The sequence below is a fragment of the Symphalangus syndactylus genome, chromosome 12 (assembly GCF_028878055.3).
Source record: "Symphalangus syndactylus isolate Jambi chromosome 12, NHGRI_mSymSyn1-v2.1_pri, whole genome shotgun sequence".
Classification (NCBI taxonomy): Eukaryota; Metazoa; Chordata; class Mammalia; order Primates; family Hylobatidae; genus Symphalangus; species Symphalangus syndactylus.
This window is the reverse complement of record NC_072441.2, coordinates 38789520-38804934: the sequence shown is the minus strand read 5'-3', so window position 1 is coordinate 38804934 and position 15415 is coordinate 38789520. Positions and strand designations below refer to the sequence as shown.

Below are 15415 nucleotides of genomic sequence, written 5' to 3'. Positions count from 1 at the left end.
TTCTGCTTGAAGTTTGATGTTTTGCTTAGGGCTTTTGCTATCTTGAAAAAAAAAAAACAAAACAAAACTCAAGTTTTGTTGCCACCACGTGCTTGGCGGCCTCAGTAGCAATGACTATAAGTGGAAAGTCAGCCAGACTTCAGAGAGTTCTGAATGCGTATTTAAACAAAATGTAACCCTATAATTACAAAATAATACAAAATTTGAACAACCAAACAGACTTTTATAAGGCAAATTTTACAAATAGTGTAAAATTAACTAACAGAATTCTGTCCAATTTCTGTGAATCTAAGATACCATTTTTTTTTTGAAGACTCATCTGCTTTAGAGATGCTTAGAAGTGAAAAAAACTTACATCTTAGAATAAATGAAATACAGGAGAAAAAGGCCTAGGACAGTGTGTGGCACAGAAAGCTCAAACGTGTTTCTTCTTTCAGAATACAGTACTCAGATCAGTTTAACTTTTTTTTTTTTTTTTTACTTCACCTTAGAATAAGAATGTTAGAGGTAGGAGGACTTTAAATATCATCAGTTTGACCTTTACAGTTGAGGAAACTGATGCTCAGTCAAGGTAAGCAACTAGGTCATGTAATGATTTAGTGACAGTAGGTCTTTGCTACTGAAAGACCAGCAACATGGGCATCAGTTGGGAGCTTATGAGAAATGCAGAATCTCAGACCCCGCCCTAGAGCCGCTGATTCCAAAAGTGCTTCTTCTTCTTTTTTTTTTTTTTTTTTTTTTGAGACAGAGTTTCGCTCTTGTTGTCCAGGCTAGAGTGCCATGACGCTATCTTGGCTCACTGCAACCTCTGCCTCCTGGGTTCAAGCAATTCTCCTGTCTCAGCCTCCCGTAGCTGGGATTACAGTTATGTGCCACCACGCCTGGCTAATTTTTTGTATTTTTAGTAGAGACGAGATTTCTCCATGTTGGTCAGGCCGGTCTCGAACTACCGACCTCAGGTGATCCACCCACCTCGGCCTCCCAAAGTGCTGGGATTACAGGCACGAGCCACCGTGCCTGGCCCTAAGTGCTTCTTAGCAGCAAGCTCCCCAAGTGGTTCACACACATTAAATGTTTGGAAAGATATTTGACTCGACGTAGACATCTTTTTTTACTGACTTCATCCAATTCCTCACTGTCCATCACCACCTCCTGCCTTCAGTGCCTTCTGGATCCTGCTTAGAAACCTTTGTGCATCAATATCACATTACAAAAGCTGTCAGAATGCTTGCCTCTCCTCTCTTCACAACTGGATCCACTCAATCACCATTAGTCCCCAGCCTCTTCCATCCCTGTGCCCAGCTGATGCTTACTGGAGAAGTGTGCTAGATAGAAAGAACACCCTCATCTTCTTGCCATCATGTCTTCAAAGCTTCTTGCATGACTTCCTTCCACTTCTTTTCACTCTTGTGTTGCAAAGGAGCACAGATGTGAGGCCACAGTTAAAACCCTCACCAGAGCAGCAGGACCCACTCCTTTCAGTTTCCGAGGAGTTGTGCCCTTTCTCTAGAAAGGTGTACCCAAATTTGCATCTCTAATCCAAACTTCCCTGAGCTCCACACTCCTCATATACCCAACTGACTATCTGACAACTCCACTGTGTTGCCTAATAGGAATTTCAAAACTGCTGTGTCTAAAACAGAGCATTTTAAGCCTCCCCCATCTCCCTACCTACCCCGTGGCCCAAGCTGTTTCTTTCTTAGACTTCCCGATTTTGAAAATGATACCAACATTTTCATATCTGTAATAATCTCGGTTATTCAAGCCCTGTACTTGAAGTTGTCAATTTCCCCATTTTCACTGCCACCACTGTCATCCAAGCCACTACTTGCTTAGATGGTCTCCCTGCTTCTGGTCTTGCCTCTATGAGCCCCTGCCCTACCCTGCAGAAACCACGGTGGTAAATCAGGTCATATCTCTGCCAGGCTTAAAAATCATTAGTGGCTTCCCATCCCATTTAGAATAAAATCCACAAGTTCTTATAGAAACTAGCCCCCTGCCTGCCTCTCCAGACCCCTGTCCTCATTTCTCTGTTGTAGCGTCGTTTCTGTTTGTTGAGCAAGCCAGGCTCTTTCTTGCTTGGAGGGCTTAGTGCTTGATTTTTTTTTTCTATTTGGATCTATGCATAGCTGGTTCTTTTTCCTTTCAGGAAAAAGGTTTCAATTCAAACATCTTTCGCACCTTGAAAGTCATTCCCTAACTATCTTTCTTAAGGTAGACTGTCCCTCTGTATTAGTCTGTTCTCATGCTCCTAATAAAGACATACCCAAGACTGGGTAATTTATAAAGGAAAGAGGTTTAATTGACTCACAGTTCTGCAGCGCTGGGGAGGCCTCAGGAAACTTACAATCATAGTGGAAGGGGAAGCAAACACATCGTTCTTCACGTGGTGGCAGGAAGGAGAAGTGCAGAGCAAAGTGAGGAAAGCCTCTTATAAAACCATCATATCACATGAGAACTCACCCATTATCACAAGAACAGTGGCATGGGGGTTACTGCCCCCATGATTCAGTTACCTCCTACTGGGTCCCTCCCACAACGTGGGGATTATGGGAACTACAATTCATGATGAGATTTGGTTGGGGACACAACCAAACCATATCACCCTCTAAGTTATTCTTGTTCACTTTATCTTCATAGTACTTCTCACAATGGGAAATTATCTTGTATATATTTTTACTTATTGTTATCTCCCCCACTAGAATGTGAGCTCCATGAAGATGGTAACCATGTCTGTCTTGTTCATTGCTTTACCTTCAGTGCCTAGCACAGTGCCTGGCTTTCAGCAAATATTTACTGAATAAACAAATGAGTTGGGTATGGAGCCTGGGTCTTTGATGTTCTTCTAAAATATGTACTCAGAGGTCAACCTTCTCAGTGCACTGGTAGATCTCAGGCTCTAGAACCAAGCACAAGTAGATTTAACTTTTGGATAGCTAGTAGCTACCTGTGTGAACTTGAGGAAGTTTCTTGGCCTCTCTGGGCCTTGGTTTGTTCATTTGTGAAATGGCAGTAATAATGCCTATCTCACAAGGTTGCTTTGAAGATTAAATGGGATGATGCATTAATTGAGAGAATATATAAAGTCCAGCACAGTGTCTGGTATGGAGTTAAGTGCCCAATATGTTTTTGCTATTTCTATAATCAGTCTTTTCCTGCCTAAAAACAAGTTTCTTTTGACCAACTGCCTTCACTGTACTAATTAAGGTCTAGTCAGGAAAACCAATATTGAGTTGTTTTCTGACACTAATACTCCATCTGCCAAACACAGGGAGATACACTCTCTGCAACTATCTTTTAAAAATATTATGTCTATTGAGTTGTCTGTTCAGCTCTGGGCCCTGTTTTTGGCTCAGGACATCTAATTTTCATTAAACATAAGTGTATCCCATGTATCAAGACATATTTTGAGTGCCAGCTAGATGCTAGGCAATGGGAGTTTAGCAAGGTGCAACAAAGTTGTGCTCTTGATCTCAAAGACCTTATTCTCTAGTTGGAAGGACAAATAAGCAAATGAAGAGTTGCTATTGTGGAATAACACTTTTAAAGAATCAGCCAGTGAGTTTTCCAAGATTCATGAACACCTACTAGGTGCCAGGCACTGCACAAGGCCCCAACTTTTCCATTTCAGAGTCAGCATGGAAGGGGCAGCAACAGCCTGGGCGAGGGTCACCCATGCTGGTTTCATACCAGTTCTGTCACTAGGTTTCTGTGACCTTGAAAGGTGCTTGTCTTTAGAGCTCCTTGTTTCCTGCCCTGTAAAACAAGGGTGTTAGCCTACACAATAATGAGACTAATTCTTATGTCAGGTTCTTGGGATCATTTTTCTATCATTTACAGCTCATAATTTGTTTTTACTTGAATACAACCTGTGTTCTTTTTCTTTCTATTTTTTTACTTTGAAAAAGTGCCAGACTTACCAGAAAAGTTACAAAATAGCACAAAGATTTCCTGTATACCCTTCATCCAGATTTCCCCAATACTAACGTTTTTTTTTTTTTTTGAGATGGAGTTTTGCTCTTGTCACCCAGGCTGGAGTGCAGTGGCGCAATCTCAGCTCACTGCAACCTCTGCCTCCCGGGTTCAAGCAATTCTCCTGCCTCACCTTCCTGAGTAGCTGGGATTACAGGTGCACGCCACCACGCCTGGCTAATTTTTGTATTTTTAGTAGAGATGGGGTTTCACCATGTTGGTCAGACTGGTTTTGAACTCCTAACCTCATGATCCACCCACCTTGGCCTCCTAAAGAGCTGGGATTACAGGCGTGAGCCACCGCGCCTGGCCAATACTAACATTTTATCACATTTGCTTGATCATTCTTTCTATGCATAAATATTTCTTCTGGAGGTGCAGACATGCTGTTCCTTTGCCCCTAAATACTTCAGTGTGCATTTCCCCAAAACAAGAACATTCTCCTACACAACCACTATACAGTGCTCAAAATAATGAGTTAACATTGATACAATACTATAATCTACAAACCCTATTCACATTTCATAAATTTTCCTAATGTTCTTTATCATAAAATAAAAACTGCACCTAACTCCAAGATCCTATTCAGGAAAACATCTGGCATTTAGTTGTCATGTTATATCTTTTTAGTCTAAAGTTTCTTGGTTTTTGTTTGTTTAACTTTCATGATCTTGATACATTTAAAGAGTAGAATGTCTCTCACACTGGGTTTTTCTGTTTCTTCATGACTAGATTGAGGTTATACATTTTTTGGCAGGAATACCACACAAGTGATGTCATATGCTTCTCAGTTCATTGTATCAGGAGGTACATGTCTGTGTATCTCATTACTGTGATGTAACTTTGATCACTCGGTTAGTGTGGTGTCTGCAGGTTCACTTCACAGGTGTCTGTGAGGTTACTATCATTTTTCCTGAATAATTGGTAAGTATTTTCTAGGGAGATAATTTAAAACTCCCTAAGTAACCTGCTTCTTGTCACACTTTCACTCATTAGTTTTAGCACCTAATTCTTGCCTGAAACAACCATTTCTTGTTCTTTCATTGCCCTAGATTGTGTTCAATTAGACCTTCAGGACCTCTCCAAGAAGCCTCCAGACTGGAAGAACTCATCATTCTTCAGACTGGAATTTTATCGGTAAATACATTTTAAAGTGTTATTCCCCAAGAGATGAGGGTGGGAGAAAGAGAATAGTATATAGTAAGATTATGACAATTTATACCTTTCAATATATTTTATTCAGGCTCTTACAGGTTGAAATCTCCTTTCGTCTTAAAGGCATTGACCTACAAACAATTCATTCCCGTGAGTTACCAGACTGTTACATCTTTCAGAATACGGCAAGTGTCTTTGTTTTACTAGCCATTTCCTTTTATTTTTCCCTATACTTTTTGTTGATGCAGAGTATAAAACGCAGCAGCCTACAGATGTGTTAAGGCAGTCATGTTTAAAACAGATATAGTGATACAATATGGTACTCTTTTTTTTTCTGAGACATAGTCTCGCTCTGTCACTCAGGCTGGAGTGCAGTGGCGTGATCTCAGCTCACTGCAATCTCTGCCTCCCAGATTCAAATGATTCTCATGCCTCAGCCTCCCAAGTAGGTGGGATTACAGGCATGTGCCACCACACCCAGCTAACTTTTTTGTATTTTTATTAATAGTAAAGACAAGACAGGGTTTTGCCATGTTGGCCAGACTGGTCTCGAACTCCTGGCCTCAAGTGATCTGCCCACCTCAGCCTCCCAAAATGCTGGGATTTACAGGCATGAGCCACCATGCCCAGGCTCATTATGGTATTATTATTGATCCAGAGACCATTACTTCTGAAGATGAAGCAAGCCCTTTCCAACTTTTAAAAGCTAAGTATCTACATTGAAAAGAAGAGTTTAAAAAATTGGCTTTGACTTTCTACTCTCCTAATACATTTTTTAAAATGTTTATGAAGGTGTTTTAAATGTCTGTAGTGTTCTTCCCAGCTTTAGAGGAAGGTCTTTGCAAATGTTGTAGCAAATATTTTCAAACCTCGAGACATAAACTGCTCCACTGTTGTGAAGACCAGTCTGCAAAGGAGCAGTTGTTTCTCTTTTTATTCTGGGAGGGGGCATGTATTGTTGCAGGAAGTCAGGGACCCCAAACGGAGGGACTAGCTGAAGCCATGGCAGAAGAACGTGGATTGTGAAGATTTTATGGACATTTATTAGTTCCCCAAATTAATACTTTTGTAATTTCTTATGTCTGTCTTTACTGCAATCTCTAAACATAAATTGTAAAGATTTCATGGACACTTATCACTTCCCCAATCAATACCCTTGTGATTTCCTATGCCTGTCTTTACTTTAATCTCTTAATCCTGTCAACTGAGGAGGATGTATGTCGCCTCAGGACCATGTGATAATTGCATTAACTGCACAAATTGTAGAGCATGTGTGTTTAAACAATATGAAACCTGGGCACCTTGAAAAAAGAACAAGATAACAGCAATGTTTAGGAAACAAGAGAGATAACCTTAAACCCTGACCACTGGTGAGCCGGGCAGAACAGAGCCATATTTCTCCTCTTTCAAAAGCAAATGGGAGAAATATCGCTGAATTCTTTTTCTCAGCATAGAACGTCCCTGAGAAAGAGAATACGTGCCTGGAGGCATTGGCTTATAAACAGCCCCCCTGGGCGTGGCCTGTTTCTTATGGTTGAGGCTGCAGGGGTGAAATAGACTCCAGTCTCCCATAGCGCTCCCAGGCTTGTTAGGAAGAGGAAATTCCCGCCTAATAAATTTTGGTCAGACTGGTTGATCTCAAAACCCTGTCTCCTGATAAGATGTTATCAATGACAGTGGTGCCCGAAACTTCATTAGCAATTTTAATTTTGCCTCAGTCTTGTGGTCCTGTGATCTTGCCCTGCCTCCACTTGCCTTGTGATATTCTATTACCCTGTTAAGTACTTGATGTCTGTCACCCACACCTATTTGCACACTCCCTCCCCTTTTGAAAATCCCTAATAAAAACTTGGTGGGTTTTGTGGCTTGTGGGACATCACGGATCCTACCAACGTATGATGTCTCCCCCGGATGCCCAGCTTTAAAATTTCTCTCTTTTATACTCTGTCCCTTTATTTCTCAAGCCGGCCGACGCTTAGGAAAAATAGAAAAGAACCTACGTGATTTTCGGGGCAGTTTCCCCAAAAATGTATAGTAGAAGAGACAGTTCACTTTTATGGGGAAGTAAGCTGCCTTCTCACTTTCATAGACTTTCTCTGTCCTTCTCTCCTTCCTTCTTTTTTTCCCTCCCTCCTTTCCCTGTTCATTAAGGGACTAAACTGAATGCCTAGCTGAAAGTTGTATATACTGTCCTTTAGAAATTCAGAAAAGTGTTTCATTCAACTATCAATAAATACTTAATGAGTCTGTACTATGCACCAGGCATTTTGCTATGCCCTAGAGGCACAGTGGCCCTCAGGAAAGCTTACAGCCTAGTGGGGGAAGCAGAAAAACAAGTAAATGAAATAAAAGTAACTACAGGATGTGATATGTGGTAAGGAAGAATGTCTCCAGCTGCAAGCTCTCTGGGGTGGGTGGGCCAGAGGAGCACTGGGAGCATCTGCAGGGATGAGGAGAAAGGCAGGAGAGGAGCATGGAGCTTGGTCTGCATGGATGAGGTCATTGATGACTTTGTCATGATATGATCGGAAGTATGGGTTTAAAAATACTGCCTTTTCATTTTTATTTTGTTCTTTGGACTTCTATCTGCTTTGGGAAAAGCATTTTAGGGGCTCTCCTGGGGGAAACAGAGACCTTGAGTGCCAGTGCTAGTGGAGGTTTAAGCATAACTTACAGGTATAGAAATGAGGATGGGGAAGGTGGAGCCAAGATGGCTGAATAGGAACAGCTCCGGTCTCCAGCTCCCAGCCCCAGCGACACAGAAGACGGGTGATTTCTGCATTTCTGCTTGAGGTACCGCTTTCATCTCACTAGGGAGTGCCTAACAGTGGGTTCAGGACAGTCGGTGAAGCGCACTGTGCGCGAGCCAAAGCAGGGCGAGGCATTGCCTCACTCGGGAAGCGCAAGGGGTCAGGGAGTTCCCTTTCCTAGTCAAAGAAAGGGGAAACAGACGGCACCTGGAATATCGGGTCAGTCCCGTCCTAATACTGCGCTTTTCCAATGGGCCTGGAAAACGGCACACTAGGAGATTGTGTCCCACACCTGGCTGGGAGGGTCCTATGCCCACAGAGTCTTGCTGATTGCTAGCACAGCAGTCTGAGATCACGCTGCAAGGCGGCAACGAGGCTGGGGGAGGGGTGCCCGCCATTGCCCAGGCTTGCTTAGGTAAACAAAGCAGCCAGGAAGCTCGAACTGGGTGGAGCCCACCACAGCTCAAGGAGGCCTGCCTGCCTCTGTAGGCTCCACCTCTGGGGGCAGGGCACAGACAACCAAAAACTCAGCAAGAACCTCCACAGCCTTAAATGTCCCTGTCTGACTGACAGCTTTGAAGAGAGTAGTGGTTCTCCCAGCACGCAGCTGGAGATCTGAGAACGGACAGACTGCCTCCTAAAGTGGGTCCCTCACCCCTGAGCAGCCTAACTGGGAGGCACCCCCCAGTAGGGACAGACTGACACCTCATTCAACCGGGTACTCCTCTGAGACAAAACTTTCAGAGGAACTATCAGACAGCTGAATTTGTGGTCTCACGAAAATCCGCTGTTCTGCAGCCACCGGTGCTGACACCCAGCCAAACAGCGTCTGGAGTGGACCTCTAGTAAACTCCAACAGACCTGCAGCTGAGGGTCTTGTCTGGTAGAAGGAAAATTAACAAACAGAAAGGACATCCACACCAAAAACCCATCTGTACATCACCATCATCGAAGACAAAAAGTAGACAAAACCACAAAGATGGGGAAAAAACAGACCAAAAAAACTGGAAACTCTAAAAAACAGAGCACCTCTCCTCCTCCAAAGGAACGCAGTTCCTCACCAGCAACGGAACAAAACTGGATGGAGGATGACTTTGATGAGTTGAGAGAAGAAGGCTTCAGATGATCAAACTACTCTGAGCTACGAGAGGAAATTCAAAACAATAGCAAAGAAGTTAAAAACTTTGAAAAAAAATTAGAAGAATGGATAACTAGAATAACCAATGGAGAGAAGGGCTTCAAGGAGATGATGGAGCTGAAAGCCAAGTTTCGAGAACTACGCGAAGAATGCAGAAGCCTCAGTAGCAGATGCGATCAACTGGAAGAAAGGGTATCGCTGATAGAAGATGAAATGAATGAAATGAAGAGAGAAGGGAAGTTTAGAGAAAAAAGAATAAAAAGAAATGAACAAAGCCTCCAAGAAATTTGGGACTATGTGAAAAGACCAAACCTACGTCTGATTGGTGTACCTGAAAATGATGGGGAGAATGGAACCAAGTTGGAAAACACTCTGCAAGATATTATCCAGGAGAACTTCCCCAATCTAGCAAGGCAGGCCAGCATTCAGATTCAGGAAATACAGAGAACACCACAAAGATACTCCTCGAGAAGGGCAACTCCAAGACACATAATTGTCAGATTCACCAAAGTTGAAATGAAGGAAAAAATGTTAAGGGCAGCCAGAGAGAAAGGTCGGGTTACCCACAAAGGGAAGCCCATCAGACTAACAGCTGATCTCTCAGCAGAAACTCTACAAGCCAGAAGAGAGTGGGGGCCGATATTCAACATTCTTAAAGAAAAGAATTTTCAACCCAGAATTTCCTATCCCGCCAAACTAAGCTTCATAAGTGAAGGAGAAATAAAATACTTTACAGACAAGCAAACGCTGAGTGATTTTGTCACCACCAGGCCTGCCCTAAAAGAGCTCCTGAAGGAAGCACTAAACATGGAAAGGAACAACCGGTACCAGCCCCTGCAAAAACATGCCAAATTGTAAAGACCATCAAGGCTAGGAAGAAACTATAGCAACTAACGAGCAAAATAACCAACTAACATCATAATGACAGGATCAGATTCACACATAACAATATTAACGTTAAATGTAAATGGGCTAAATGCTCCAATCAAAAGACACAGACTGGCAAACTGGATAAGGAGTCAGGACCCATCAGTGTGCTGTATTCAGGAAACCCATCTCATGTGCAGAGACACACATAGACTCAAAATAAAGGGATGGAGGAAGATCTATCAAGCAACTGGAAAACAAAAAAAGGCAGGGGTTGCAATCCTAGTCTCTGATAAAATAGACTTTAAACCAACAAAGATCAAAAGAGACAAAGAAGGCCATTACATAATGGTAAAGGGATCAATTCAACAAGAAGAGCTAACTATCCTAAATATATATGCACCCAACACAGGAGCACCCAGATTCATAAAGCAAGTCCTCAGTGACCTACAAAGGGACTTAAACTCCCACACAATAATAATGGGAGATTTTAACACCCCACTGTCAGCATTAGACAGATCAACGAGACAGAAAGTTAACAAGGATATCCAGGAATTGAACTCAGCTCTACATAAAGTGGACCTAATAGACATCTACAGAACTCTCCACCCCAAATCAACAGAATATACATTTTTTTCAGCACCACACCACACCTATTCCAAAATTGACCACATAGTTGGAAGTAAAGCTCTTCTCAGCAAATGCAAAAGAACAGAGATTATAACAAACTGTCTCTCAGACCACAGTGCAATCAAACTAGAACTCAGGATTAAGAAACTCAGTCAAAACCGCTCAACTACATGGAAACTGAACAACCTGCTCCTGAATGACTATTGGGTACATAATGAAATGAAGGCAGAAATAAAGATGTTCTTTGAAACCAACGAGAACAAAGACACAACATACCAGAATCTCTGGGACACGTTCAAAGCAGTGTGTAGAGGGAAATTTATAGCACTAAATGCCCACAAGAGAAAGCACGAAAGATCCAAAATTGACACCCTAACATCACAATTAAAAGAACTAGAAAAGCAAGAGCAAACACATTCAAAAGCTAGCAGAAGGCTAGAAATAACTAAAATCAGAGCAGAACTGAAGGAAATAGAGACACAAAAAACCCTTCAAAAAATTAATGAATCCAGGAGCTGGTTTTTTGAAAAGATCAACAAAATTGATGGACTGCTAGCAAGACTAATAAAGAAGAAAAGAGAGAAGAATCAAATAGATGCAATAAAAAACGAAAAAGGGGATATCACCACCGATCCCACAGAAATACAATCTACCATCAGAGAATACTACAAACACCTCTATGCAAATAAACTAGAAAATCTAGAAGAAATGGATAAATTCCTCGACAAATACACCCTCCCAAGACTAAACCAGGAAGAAGTTGAATCTCTGAATAGACCAATAACAGGTTCTGAAATTGTGGCAATAATCAATAGCTTACCAACCAAAAAGAGTCCAGGACCTGATGGACTCACAGCTGAATTCTACCAGAGGTACAAGGAGGAACTGGTACCATTCCTTCTGAAACTATTCCAATCGATAGAAAAAGAGGGAATCCTCCCTAACACATTTTACGAAGCCAGCATCGTCCTGATACCAAAACCTGGCAGAGACATAACCAAAAAAGAGAATTTCAGACCAATATCCTTGATGAACATTGATGCAAAAATCCTCAATAAAATACTGGCAAACCGAATCCAGCAGCACATCAAAAAGCTTATCCACCATGATCAAGTGGGCTTCATCCCTGGGATGCAAGGCTGGTTCAACATACGCAAATCAATAAATGTAATCCAGCATATAAACAGAACCAAAGACAAAAACCACATGATTATCTCAATAGATGCAGAAAAGGCCTTTGACAAAATTCAACAACCCTTCATGCTAAAAACTCTCAATAAATTAGGTATTGATGGGACGTATCTCAAAATAATAAGAGCTATCTACGACAAACCCACAGCCAATATCATACTGAATGGGCAAAAACTGGAAGCATTCCCTCTGAAAACTGGCACAAGACAGGGATGCCCTCTCTCACCGCTCCTATTCAACATAGTGCTGGAAGTTCTGGCCAGAGCAATCAGGCAGGAGAAGGAAATAAAGGGTATTCAATTAGGAAAAGAGGAAGTCAAATTGTCCCTGTTTGCAGATGACATGATTGTATATCTAGAAAACCCCATTGTCTCAGCCCAAAATCTCCTTAAGCTGATTAGCAACTTCAGCAAAGTCTCAGGATACAAAATTAATGTACAAAAATCACAAGCATTCTTGTACACCAATAACAGACAAACAGAGAGGCAAATCACGAGTGAACTCCCATTCAAAATTGCTTTAAAGAGAATAAAATACCTAGGAATCCAACTTACAAGGGATGTGAAGGACCTCTTCAAGGAGAACTACAAACCACTGCTCAATGAAATAAAAGAGGATACAAACAAATGGAAGAACATTCCATGCTCATGGGTTGGAAGAATCAATATCATGAAAATGGCCATACTGCCCAAGGTAATTTATAGATTCAATGCCATCTCCATCAAGCTACCAATGACTTTCTTCACAGAATTGGAAAAAACTACTTTAAAGTTCATATGGAACCAAAAAAGAGCCCGCATCGCCAAGTCAATCCTAAGCCAAAAGAACAAAGCTGGAGGCATCACGCTACCTGACTTTAAACTGTACTACAAGGCTACAGTAACCAAAACAGCATGGTACTGGTACCACAACAGAGACATAGATCAATGGAACAGAACAGAGCCCTCAGAAATGATGCCGCATAGCTACAACTATCTGATCTTTGACAAACCTGACAAAAACAAGAAATGGGGAAAGGATTCCCTATTTAATAAATGGTGCTGGGAAAACTGGCTAGCCATATGTAGAAAGCTGCAACTGGATCCCTTCCTTACACCTTATACAAAAATTAATTCAAGATGGATTAAAGACTTATATGTTAGTCCTAAAACCATTAAAATCCTACAAGAAAACCTAGGCAATACCATTCAGGACATAGGCGTGGGCAAGGACTTCATGTCTAAAACACCAAAAGCAATGGCAACAAAAGCCAAAATCGACAAATGGGATCTCATTAAACTAAAGAGCTTCTGCACAGCAAAAGAAACTATCATCAGAGTGAACAGGCAACCTACACAATGGGAGAAAATTTTTGCAACCTACTCATCTGACAAAGGGCTAATATCCAGAATCTACAATGAACTCAAACAAATTTACAAGAAAAAAACAAACAACCCCATCAAAAAGTGGGCAGAGGACATGAACAGACACTTCTCAAAAGAAGACATTTATGCAGCCAAAAAACACATGAAGAAATGCTCCTCATCACTGGCCATCAGAGAAATGCAAATCAAAACCACAGTGAGATACCATCTCACACCAGTTAGAATGGCCATCATTAAAAAATCAGGAAACAACAGGTGCTGGAGAGGATGTGGAGAAATAGGAACACTTTTACACTGTTGGTGGGACTGTAAACTAGTTCAACCATTGTGGAAGTCAGTGTGGCGATTCCTCAGGGATCTCGAACTAGAAATACCATTTGACCCAGCCATCCCATTACTGGGTATATACCCAAAGGACTATAAATCATGCTGCTATAAAGACACATGCACACGTATGTTTATTGCGGCACTATTCACAATAGCAAAGAGTTGGAACCAACCCAAATGTCCAACAACGATAGACTGGATTAAGAAAATGTGGCACATATACACCATGGAATACTATGCAGCCATAAAAAATGATGAGTTCGTGTCCTTTGTAGGGACATGGATGAAACTGGAAAACATCATTCTCAGTAAACTATCGCAAGGACAAAAAACCAAACACCGCATGTTCTCACTCATAGGTGGGAATTGAACAATGAGAACTCATGGACACAGGAAGGGGAACATCACGCTCCGGGGACTGTTGTGGGGTGGGGGGAGGGGGGAGGGACAGCATTAGGAGATACACCTAATGCTAAATGACGAGTTAATGGGTGCAGGAAATCAACATGGCACATGGATACATATGTAACAAACCTGCACATTGTGCACATGTACCCTAAAACCCTAAAGTATAATAATAAAAAAAAAAAAATACAGAAAAAAAAAAAAAAAAGAAATGAGGATGGTATGGTTTAATTCTCAAACCTCTGGTTTGAGTGTGTGATCTTCTCGGGCAAACATGGCTTGTGTTCAGAGACAGGCAGGTGCATGTGGATTTGATTACCTACATATCCGGCTCTCCAAGCTCTGCCAGTGACTTTTTGGTTTTCTTAATGTGTTCACCCTAGTAAGTACTTGGCATATATCACTTATAAACTGTAAATGACTTAAGTGATTGATTTAAATTTCATAAGGTAGAAGATTGAGGGCATTTGGACATCTTAAGTTCAGCCTGCAGTCTCGGAGCAATCTTTGTTCTTTCTGAAAGCATTATATGTAGCTCTTGAAACAAACAGAAAATAATTTCTAGCCTAACAAAAACTAGAATTTCATACCAAAAGAACTAAATTGAAGGAAATGCTTTTAAATTCAATTCAGAATAATACATGAGATCATTGTGTTCTTTCAAAGGTTAGTTAATTTTGGTTTTTATTCCTAGGACTGGTTGTCTCTTTTTCTCTAGGCTTTCTCTGAACCAGATATCTGATATCCTGTATTTAGTAAAACTTCATATATTAGCCCTTTCAATCATATTTGTTTCATTAATAACAGAAAGTTGTGAAGAAATCCTGTGATGTGAACATTTTCATTGGTATAATTCTCTTTGTTGCCTTAATTTATGTCTTCATTGTGAGTTCCTTGGCCTCTAATTGTACTTGTGTTTGTTTTTTACAATTTTGACTTAAAACCTTCGTAGTAGAGGACTAGAGAGATTTATATAGCACCATTCCAATACTGGGGTATTCTGAATTTGATTATAAACTTACCTTTACTGCTGAGTTTTATGCTTTCACATGTTTTCATGATAATTATTGTTCATTTCCAGTTTTAGTGCTCCCTCAAGCATTTCTTGAAAGGCTGGTCTGGTGGTGAAAATTTCGTTAGCTTTTGCTTGTCTGCAGAGGTCTTTATTTCTTCTTCATTTCTGAAGGATGGCTTTGCTGGATATAGTATTCTTGACTGACAGTTTTTTTTTTTTTTCTTTAAACCCTTTGAATATATCATCTCATTCTCTCCTGGCCTGCCTGCTTTCTGCTGAGAAATGTTCTGATAGTCTAATGGAGATTCCGTTATGTGTGACTTGATGTTTTTCTCTTGCAGCATTTTTTTTTTTTTTTTTTTGAGATGGAGTCTCACTCTGTTGCCCAGGCTGGAGTGCATGCAGTGGCACAATCTTGGCTCACTGCAAGCTCCGCCTCCCGGGTTCACGCCATTCTCCTGCCTCAGCCTCCTGAGTAGCTGGGACTACAGGCACCTGCCACCACGCCCGGCTAATTTTTTTTTGTATTTTTAGTAAAGACGAGGTTTCACCATGTTACCCAGGATGGTCTCGATCTCCTGACCTCGTGATCTGTCTGCCT

The 15415-nt window shown here is 41.3% G+C and overlaps 1 protein-coding gene across 8 annotated transcripts in view; it reads left to right on the top strand.

Annotated features, from left to right (window-relative positions):
* MCOLN2 (mucolipin TRP cation channel 2) overlaps positions 1 to 15415 on the top strand; it is an 82691-nt gene that overhangs the window by 43369 nt on the left and 23907 nt on the right. For all 8 annotated transcript variants that reach the window (XR_010117332.1, XM_063624235.1, XM_063624234.1 and 5 more), the window contains exons 5-6: positions 5025 to 5109; positions 5216 to 5312. Coding sequence is in view for 7 of the 8 variants with exons in the window: in XM_063624235.1 (XP_063480305.1) it covers positions 5025 to 5109; positions 5216 to 5312 (182 nt within the window). In the remaining variant the exon portion in view is untranslated. The remainder of the gene's footprint in view (positions 1 to 5024; positions 5110 to 5215; positions 5313 to 15415) is intronic.